The 10,518-nt window shown below is 39.2% G+C and overlaps 2 protein-coding genes across 2 annotated transcripts in view; one reads left to right on the top strand and one right to left on the bottom strand.

The window, feature by feature from the left end:
* Window positions 1-1,142: 1,142 nt before the first annotated feature.
* On the bottom strand, window positions 1,143-3,536 carry senp8 (SUMO peptidase family member, NEDD8 specific). The gene is made up of 2 exons (XM_088333151.1): window positions 3,402-3,536; window positions 1,143-1,846 (listed from the first exon to the last, which is right to left on the bottom strand). Exon 2 carries the CDS (start codon window positions 1,843-1,845, stop codon window positions 1,213-1,215), a length of 633 nt encoding a protein of 210 aa, XP_088189277.1. The 5' UTR covers window position 1,846; window positions 3,402-3,536; the 3' UTR covers window positions 1,143-1,212.
* A 192-nt stretch (window positions 3,537-3,728) lies between these two features.
* myo9aa (myosin IXAa) overlaps window positions 3,729-10,518 on the top strand; it is a 123,487-nt gene continuing 116,697 nt past the window's right edge. Inside the window, exon 1 of the mRNA XM_088333611.1 lies at window positions 3,729-4,040. The gene's annotated coding sequence lies outside the window, so the exon portion shown is untranslated. The remainder of the gene's footprint in view (window positions 4,041-10,518) is intronic.

Genomic DNA, 10,518 nt, shown 5'->3' with positions numbered 1-10,518 from the left:
TACATTTTGAAGTGAGTCGCTCTGTGTGATGTGGCAATTGTCTATGTTCACAGCGGTTTTAGAGAATAAGTCACGGGACTTAGATGGACCAATAACTAACATTTCAGTCTTTTCAGAGTTAAGACGCAGGAAATTGAGTGACATCCACTCTTTTATCTCAGTGAGGCAGGCCTCCAAATTTCCACAGTTTAGTGTGGCAGATTCCTCCATCGGGAGATAGAGTTGAGTGTCATCTGCGTAGCAATGGAAACTGATATTATACTTGCGAATAATATCACCTAGTGGAAGCATATAAATGCTGAAGAGAAGGGGGCCAAGCACTGAACCCTGCGGAACACCACAAGTAACACTAAATGGCTCAGATGTCAATTTGCCATATTTAACGCAGTGTGTCCTATCTGAGAGGTATGATCTGAACCATAATAGGACGTTTCCTGAGAGACCAATCCATTTTTCCAACCGTTCTAGCAAGATATTATGGTCCACTGTGTTGAGCAATTGTTGCCTTATTTTTTTAATCATTTGAACATAATATGTAAATTTATTTCTCTCTTGAACTTTGGGGATACAAAACGATCAAGAATGGACAATTAAGACAAGGATTTTGTGATCATGAAATGTCACCTTGACAGTCCTCCTTTGGCGTAATAGGAAAGTTTAGCAAAAGGAAAGGTAAATAATTAGGGATAAAAACTGATTTATCTCAACAAAGGTTATTCAGCCCAACAAGTGTTGAAAAAACCCCAAACAATTTAGTAAATATCACATTCTTTCAGATTCTAGTCCACCGGAAAATAACCCTATCTTTCTCTCCAATGAACAAAAGGACAGATAATGATTCTTTCGTTCTTAAGACATAGGACGACATGCCTTTTATAGGCATGCTGGTGTTCCTGGGTTTGAAATCACGTGTCACAGTGCTTACATTAGCTATAAACATGACAGCGCAAGTTTAATGAATCATAAAGGAGTCCAAATATTGTCCTCGCTTTCTTCCATTGCAAACTGACTGTCATTTCAATTACTCAATTTATAAATAGCACTTTAGAAAACGGCTATGACAAAGAATGCAATCAGTATGTGGAAAATTTATTGCAACCCGATTAAAAACTCACACAATAGCAAATGATAACACTTAAAAATTGAGAGAAACAATATAATTTATTTATGTCCATTTTCCATGTCCATTGGGATCGTAGTACAAAAGTAAAATCAGTGAGCATCCAGGTTTACGCTAAGCGATTGGATTATTCTGCACCATTCGTCTCTCTTCTGTTTAATGAAGGCTGGGGTGAGACGTTGCAAAGCCAGATGTGGATTCTCACACAATGCTTCGGCTATACATATGACATACATACCACAGTCGTAGCTATTTTCTTGTGCAGGAGTGGGCTCCTCTACATATGAAGCCTTTCTCCCAACACCCAGCAAGGGTTCTAGATTGTTTACGATGCGCTTGGCATGCTGGGAGTTGCTTCCATTTTGTGAGTCATAGTGTGAAAAGTGGTTGGATTTATGATGGTACACCAGAAGGCTCCAGTGAGATCCGCCAGCGCTTTGATTGTTGTTGTCATTAACAGCCAAGAAGATGCAACGACGTGAGGCCAGATTCAGAGGATCAAGAAACATAGCCAGTTCCTCTGAACAGGAAGCACACTTGATAAACTGGGTGACCTCTGGGCTGACAAAGGAGAAGCTCTCACCCAAGACTCGAAAGCGCTCATTGGCAAAATACTCAAAGGCAAATCCAATGATTTGGTCATTCAGCCAGTGGGGACCTTCCAAGAGGGACACGTCAGAGCGTCGAAGCAGGCTGTCTTGATAGCTCAACACGACAGGATCCATCCTTCAAGACACACGCACAAATTGACATTCAAATAATCCATTCAAGCAGTGATCGTCAACCACCAGGCCACAGACAGGGCTGTGGGTCGTTTTGTACCAGGCCACACAGAAAGAAAACAAAATTATCACTTATACCCAATTGATTTGTGTATACACACATTTTTAATACAGCCGTAAATAAAATAATAATAGCCTATAATAAAATCATTATTTGGGTGTACCTAACATCCTGGTATCACAGTACTTTAGAATTGATTGATCAGTAGTAAAATATCACTGAAAGCGGCACGGCGAACAGGTGGTTAGCGCTCAGCTCCATGGTGCAGAGGTTCAGGGTTCAAGTCCAGCTACCGCAGCCTCCCCATATGGAGTTTGCATGTTTTGCCCATGCCTGTGTGGATTTCCTCCCACGTTCCCAAAAACATGCATGTCAGGTTAATTGAACAGTCCAAATTGTCCTTAGGTATGAATGTAGCAGGTGAGTTGTCTGTCTCTGTGTGGCCTGCGACTGGCTGGCAACCAGGTCATGCTGTCCCCCGCCCACTGCCCGAAGATGACTAGGATGGGCTCCAGTACCTCCGCGACCGGACTGAGGATAATGAATGTATGAACGAATGAATAAATAAATGCAGCGAAGTTCGAATCAGAATCTGAAATCAAACCAGGATCACAATGGTAAGTCACAAGCTCACCAGGATTATAGATGTCAAAGCAAAGGCATTCGGTTTCAGCCAAAGGCATTAGGCTTCATCTCTTCCCACTATTCTTATTCACCGTGCCATTTTTAGCAACACTGTTTGGGGAGAACTATTTCCAATAATGCTCCATTAGAATATAATGTCATTGCCAGCTAAAACAAAGTTGGGTATACCAACAGTTTCGGTTTCATTTCAGCTTTGGTACCACCCTTTTGATAGTAGGGTATACGATTTATTGTCAGCTCTCTGCCACTCTGCACTAGTTTTGTAACACCCATTGTCTGTAATTCATTTGTCTACAGAATATTCTGCAAATAAAAGCTTCTACCAATCGGATGTGCCTTAAAGATAACACATGGAACACAACATCGTAACATGAATAATAATGTGATGAGATTTAAAAAATATTGACTTTTCTCATGTCGTCTAGGTACAAAGTGGTCTAGTGATAACACCTTGATTTTTGTTTGTTTTAATTCTTATTCTTACTAATGCTATCATTGGGCCAAGTCGCGAGAATAATGTCAGATATTAAACGGGACCGTGGAACAGAAATGGGTGACGACCACTGCATTAAAGTACAACTCGGTTATAGTCTGTCAATTTTATTTCGCCTAAAAGTGCAGTACACCTGAACACACCTTTCAAATGTCGATATTTAAAAATAAACTTTTATCAAATGAGTGACAGAAAGAAGCAGTATACTATGTCACTCTCTGTTATGTTAGCATGCGCTTGCTAATCACAATTTATAACGTCAAAATGGCATTATTACCCATCTATTTGAACGTATATTCTAAAGTTTGATACATATAATTTCACTGTACTGTAACAATGACGTTAATTCCTTTTCAGTACCTGAGACAATTGGCATTTGATTCAAACAGGAATACGCAGATTTAACCTCATGCCTCCTCACACCAGGTGCCGTAAACTGTCTGTAGTAAACATTCTTCTTTCGCGACAGTGGGAGGGGCCAAAATTAAAATAAATGTAATACTTGTCCAAAATAGTTTTGTAAAATAAGTTTTTTTTGTTAATATATTTTGTATGTGTTATTCTTTAGCTAATATTCTTTGAAAAATATATCGTCTGAAAAATCATCGCCGACTTGCATTGGCTTCCTGTTATGTCGCTCCGCCGCGTGAGCGCGCCAGTGCACGGGACCGCGCTGATTAGCTGGCCAGCAAAGAGTTGGGAGGCTCAGCACAGCAGTAAAAAAAGAAAAGAAAAAAGAAGTCAGTCACGAGCGTTCTTCAACCCTCGCAAAACAACTGAAGTGCTCGGATAAATAATGTCTATTCCCGCGGAAGAGAGTTGACCCGCGGGGAGTTATTTAGTTGTGAACGGTGGAGGAGATTTTGGGGTGAAAAAAACTTTGGGATGGCGTGAAAATGCAGGGAATGAAATAAGTGTTGAGCGGCGGTGACGGAGGAGGGAAGCTCCAGATTCGAACTTCAGCTGCTACTATTGATTTTTCCCGTCCCCGTTTACAAGGTAAGCGTTCTTAAACTTCCCCAAGACGTTTATTATTCGGGAAGTACTCTCCTCTCTGCGCCCTGCATTGTACGATGTGTGAGCTCTTATCATGCGAACGTTCCAATGACGTTTTTTTGCATTTAAAAGTTCTAAAATATTGGCTTGAGTTTATCTTCAAATATCGCAAATTCGAGTGACGCGTCTGAACCAGCGTGCGAAATCTGGTATTTGGGCTGTTGAGCGGTTCCACGTCTTACTTATTTGGTGGCCTGTGAAGACAACTGGGTGCTAAGTAATCTGGATTGGAATTGAAGCAGCCGATTCATGTTTCTCATTTTAGACAAATCTCTGTGACGTGCGAAAACGTCCCTGCCACATAGCTGTGAGATGTTTTCACTTGGATGGTTTACAGAAGAGAAGAAGTAGATACGTCCGCCAATTATTTTCTTAGCCGGGATTTTAGTTTGCGAGCCAGATATGACACTTTTCATGAGTTCATCTGTCTTGGGGGTATATAAGGGGCCATAGTAATCTATGTAGGGGTGGGTGATCCTGAGAAGTTTTGTATATTATATCAAGTCAAGTCATGTTTATTTGTATAACCCTTTATCATAAGGAGTCTCAAAGGGCCGACCACAGAATATTGCAAACTACAGACTATTATTACACCATCCCCTGATCTAAAACCTACAAGAGGCCAAGGAAAAACTCAAAAACAGCATGGGGGAAAATGAAGAAACCAGTACATAGAGGGTACCGATCCTTTTTGCCTGGAAATGTCATGATCATTGAATAATTGAACTCACTCTGATTCAGTTTATAATTTAGATAAAAACAGCACAAAGTAAATATGTTTCTATTTTCACAATGATTTTAGACACTAATAAATGTCTCATCTCATCTCATTAGCTGCACCGCTTATCCTCAGTAGGGTCGCGGGGGTGCTGGAGCCCATCCCAGCAATCATCAGGCAGTGGGCAGGGGACACCCTGAACTGGTTGCCAGCCATTCACAGGGCACACAAGGACAGACAATTCGCTCGCTCATTCACACCTAGGGACAATTTGGAGCGGCCAATCCACCTGAAATGCATGTCTTTGGAATGTGGGAGGAAACCGGAGTGCCCGGAGGAAACCCACGCAAGCACGGGGAGAACATACAAACTCCGCACAGGAAGTCCGGTAGCTGGATTTGAACCCACACAGGAGGTTCCCAAGACCTTAGAACTGTGCCGCACACGCGCTAACCACTGCACCGCCGTGCTGCCACTAATAAATGTATTTTCTTTCAAATAACTACATTCCAAACTTTGGAGGTATAAATGAACACAACGATTTAAATAGAAATATTTCTATTCTAACTTTCAGAACAAAAGTCAACTATCAAACCAAAAAAGTATCAATGTAACAAAAAAAAAATACTGACTAACAATGTCAACAAGACAGCTAATGTACATTCTATTGTAGTGTAATTTGATAATAAAGTCAGAATGCAAATAAGGTATCAACAGTTTCTCATTGGGTTTGTTGCGACAGTGATGATGGATTTGCAGTTTTTTGTTCAGGAACAGTTTTCTTTTTTCTAGTCTTATCCCCAATTAATAAGAGGTTGGCTCTCATATGCATTCTTACTTCTGCACTGTAAATTATGTAAAAGTAATACCCAACTGATGTGTTGCAACACCAGACGTTGGAGCCATTTGGTGAGCAAGCTTCCCAATTCCAGACTAATGCCGAGTGCCAAGCAGGAAGACAATGTTGTAAGTCTTGGGTATGACTCGGCTGAGGCTCATACTGGTACCCTACCCCTAAGCCACCAAGATGGTTTGTTCAGGAACAGAAAGTAATATCTAAATACATATTTGGTTGCAGCTCGTTGCTGTTTTTCTGATGTGATCAAGTCAATTTGTGTTTTTGACAGAATATCAGACTACTTTACCACATGAATTATACCTGGCATTGTGCTTTTTTTGTAGTTGAAAATAAGTCCAAATTCACAGAGCTTCCTATTTGCCTCTGTCGTTTTAAGTTTCTGGTAGGGGTGGGCGCATAGTTTTGCCCCTTTTCTTCTTCCTGGCAGGATGCTGCAGCAGGCCAGGTAGAGAGAGCTGCTAAAAGTGTACCTGTCAGTCACACACTCTGTCATACACTTAGAGAGTAGCCAAAGGTGCTGGGTAAGAAAGAAAGGGCTGCACTATCCTCTTAGAGAAATTGGTGGAAGCGCAAAGTATCGACCCCAAATCAATACTGTCGTTCCTATCAAAGTATTTGCTTAGTATCAATAATATCGTTATTTAAAACGATCCACCCACCCCCTACTTCTCTGTGACTTTCCAATATCAGTGTATGTGAAGCTGAAGCAACATAGTCCATTTGTTGAGTCCAAAATCTTTAGGACAAAGTTTTAACTGCAGTTTACACTCACAGTGTTGCACCAACAGACCTTGTTTTTGGCTGTAAGTCTTCATGGAATCCTTTATATGGAAGCACGTAAACAATCTACTTTTACTGTTGAGACACTTTATGCACCCAGAGCAATTGGATTGGGTGAGCAGTAGGGTTGGGTGGATCTCTGCACACATAGCGCACACCCCCAAATACATCCGTATCCTTTTCGTTTGCTGGATTTTGAGACATTTTTGCAAAAGAACTCTGCTCGCACATTGGAACCATTATATACAGTACAAATGACAGTCAAAATAAGCCTCAACAATCTTAATTAACTGCGGGAACATTTTAAGTGGTATTTTTTTGTTGATATAGGACACAGGCTCTGGCATTTTGATCATTTCATCGATTTTATTAAAATCATATATCACACCGTGAAATAAAATATGGTGAAGAATTTAGTTTTTGTTGGGAGTGGGATTGTTAGTGTGCTTGAATTTTGTCTTAAAATAAACGGTGGGGCTTTAAAAAAAAAAACTATATATATATATTATATCTATATATTTATATATATTATATCTATATATTTATATATATATATATATATATATATAAAATATATAATTTTTGCTTTCTTCACTCTGAGTCAAAATGGTTCCAACCCCTGTTCAATAGTTTCCGACTGCAATAGTTCTTAAATGGGAAACTGTTTCATATCCTTTTTGAGCCAAGGCACACCCTTTTTCATGAAACAATTCTCGAGGCACACCATCCGTCATAAACATTACATCATTTAATTTTTTTAGTTGTTTGTTTTTTAAGCTTAACCGTCATGTTTTCTAATTTGATAATGTAAAGTTGTTTTTTATCATTTGGAATTGTTGTGGCTCAGTAGATAATTGAGGTTATTCATTATGATATCTAATTATGCTGTAATTTAGGATTTCCCCATATTTTTAACTGTTTTTTCAAGGATAACTTTTACAAAAGTTTTTCAAGAAAAATGTCAAAAACATTTCATTGTGATGGCTTAAAATAAAAAATATTGTCAGAAAAGCTTACCTACATTTTAGCTATTGTATTTGGAACTTTACTTTTTGGCAAGTTTAAAAAGTATAAAATACTGAAAATTAGGAAAATTACGCAAGATAGAAGAGGATGGCATACGTTTTTGCTTATTTGAAGTACTCATTTAAATTAATCAAAATGTTTTCCAGTCAAATGTAAAAGAACGTAATTTTTATATATTTTACGTTTTGCACACCAGAAGGAAAACGCACAATTTCTTTCTTTGCTGCTGTCATGGTATTTTGGCCAAACGTTTCTTATTTTCAGTTTTCGGGATTTCAACCTAACGTTCCTTAGTTTTGGTTTTGGCTCAACATTTTTTTTGTTGCAATGTAGGTAAATTTATTTTTGGGGAGTGATTTATCATATTTATTTCCCCAACAATTCAAAGAAAGATAACCATACAATATACAAAATAAGTTAGAATGAATATATTTATATATTAGTCATATACAGACGCTGTCCTACTTACGAATGATATATGTTCCGGACGATTTTTCTTAAGTTGAACTTGTTCGTAAGTTGCTTCAGTGCAATATTTTGTATGTAATGTATGTTTAAGGTTTGTATAAGTAACCTGTACTGTTTTGTCCTAAAAAATGAACATTTCATAAGATAATGTGCTCTATAAACATAAAGTTAAGTGGAACTTACTTTTGGAAGATATGTTTCGAAAGGTCATCCATGGTAAAAAGTGGCCAAAAAGAGCCTTCCGACCATTTTCTCAACCGCATCAAGCTTTTTTATTCCACTTTCGTTTCAAAAGAAACGGCTTGGCTCTTTTCTTTACACTTTATACCAGCTTTATTGAATGGATGCACGATATATTAAACAATAAAGATGTCAACGTTCTTAGCGCGCTGGAGATACAGTATTGTATGTTTACACACAAACTAGGAAGAGGAAGCCAGATTTCTTCTTTGGGGTGGAAGCTGGGTGAGCTCTCACAGCCCCACACGCTGGTAGCGGCGGAAAAAATCACTACAGTAATCTCCTGTTCTTGGAAAAAGTTGCACAATACAAAATCTAACTTACAGCATCTACCGTTTTTCGTAACTCGAATGTTCGTAAGTAGGGGAGCGTCTGGATGTATGTGTGAGTATATATATATATATATATATATATATATATATATATATATACTGCGATTGGCTGGCAACCAGTTCAGGGTTTCCCCTGCCCACTGCCTGATGATTGCTGGGATGGGCTCCAGCACCCCCGCGACCCTACTGAGGATAAGCGGTGCAGTTAATGAGATGAGATATATATATGAATTGTTCAAAACCTCCAAACAAAAGAAAATATTTGACAAGGAGTACTTCAAGGTGTTACCCACTCATTGACGTGTATACATGAAAAAACCCAATGCATCTGAATTATTTTCTGTCAAACCCCCCTAGGAACAACCAGGGTTGGGTAGGGTTACTTTAACTGGATTACTTTCAATTACTTTTGGATTACTCAAATACCAAATATGCTAATAAAAGACAAAACAAACTAAATATGAAAAAAATGACTAAATTTTGTGCAGGCTTTGGGAGTAACGGAATACATGAAACGGCAAAAATGATGTTGGCAAGCTGTTTGGATTTATTTTCATTTTGTTTCTGTCGCATTTTATGTTAGTTTTGCCGGAGATCAAAGAGATTAAAGCCAGGAGAGAAAGCTTACCACGTGTTGTGAGTCATCATTTTATTCATACTTAGTTTATTTAGTCTTTTATTAGCATATTTGGTATTGGAGTAATCCAAAAGTAATTGAAAGTAATCAAGTTAAAGTAACCCTACCCAACCCTGGGAACAACCCCCCCATTTTAAGTGACAGCTTAATTTATTTGGCTCCATGCTCTCCGCTGCCAACATTTTTAGACACAATAAGCACACTGGGCTTTATCTTGTCCGTAGTAATGTTTTGTCACATTTCTTCGTTTTGGCTTCCAGGAAGACTTTTGTTTGTCTCTATTTCCATCTCACTCCACCTGTCTTTTCATCCCTGTTAAATATCTTGTATTTTTAGTTGTGTAACTTGAGGATCTGCTACACTTCACACGCTGTGCTATGCTCATTGCAAACAACTTTTTCACCTCGGAATGCACACTCTAAGAATGGGAGCGCAACTGCCCCCTAATGGAGTCTAGAACGGTTAAAAAAAGTTACCCGAGGTCGGATGCGCCCACCCCTGATTAAGTCTCGTATCCCACGATTTGAGAAACATCGGGTTAACCTAACATTGGCCAACCAAGAATGTGTTTAGAATGTGGAAAGAATTGCATGAAGGGAACACCAAGAGAGGAAGCACAGGTTAAGAGTCAAACCATGAACCTCAAAGCTGTGAGTCAGACATGCTTACAACTGTCTGGCACAGGAATCAATGTTAAAAATGTCATCAGTTGATCTGTTCATATGCACTTGGTTCATGTTTTGTTACTGGAAATACATTCCTGTTTTCGGATAAGCATCTATTGGCAATTGTTGAAGAGGAGCTTTGATTCAAGTCATAGCAGCATGTCAAGGCATGGGCTATACACAGGTGATGAGAGTGAAGTGGGACTGTCTAGAGGGAATGTGAGGTCTGAGAAGACACAGCTGCTGTAGTGCGAGAGGCAACCTCGGCGGACACGCCAGCAACTGGTCCCTGTCGACATCCGACACCCTGAATGTCTGCTATTTGTAAAAACCAGGCTGAAGTTTGTCCAGTGAGTTTGTGTCTGTTGAGTGATAACAGTAGTATTAGCACTCTATTCACTGTGCTTCAAAATTCAGTTTTGATGTTTAAATACAGGGTTTGTCCTTGGAATCCTTGAAAACGGTTTAATTTTGTGTGAAGCGCTTGTACATGCTTGAAATTATTGCCATGTCTACTAACCAGTCTACTTAAAAATGTCCCCCACACTGCTCTTTGGTGGCTCCGCTTTGACATTGCATTTCTTCTTCCCTCGTGATTAACGGCAGCTGGTATTAGTTTTGTATAGCATTGTCCTGTGAAACGTCATCACCCCCTTTGGGTTGCGTTCAATAGGACAGGTGCATGCTACACCTAAA

The sequence above is a fragment of the Urocampus carinirostris genome, chromosome 4 (assembly GCF_059441175.1).
Source record: "Urocampus carinirostris isolate Australia breed hairy pipefish chromosome 4, RoL_Ucar_1.0, whole genome shotgun sequence".
NCBI lineage: Eukaryota > Metazoa > Chordata > Actinopteri > Syngnathiformes > Syngnathidae > Urocampus > Urocampus carinirostris.
The sequence above is the reverse complement of the archived record's forward strand: the minus strand, read 5'-3'. Positions and strand labels throughout refer to the sequence as shown.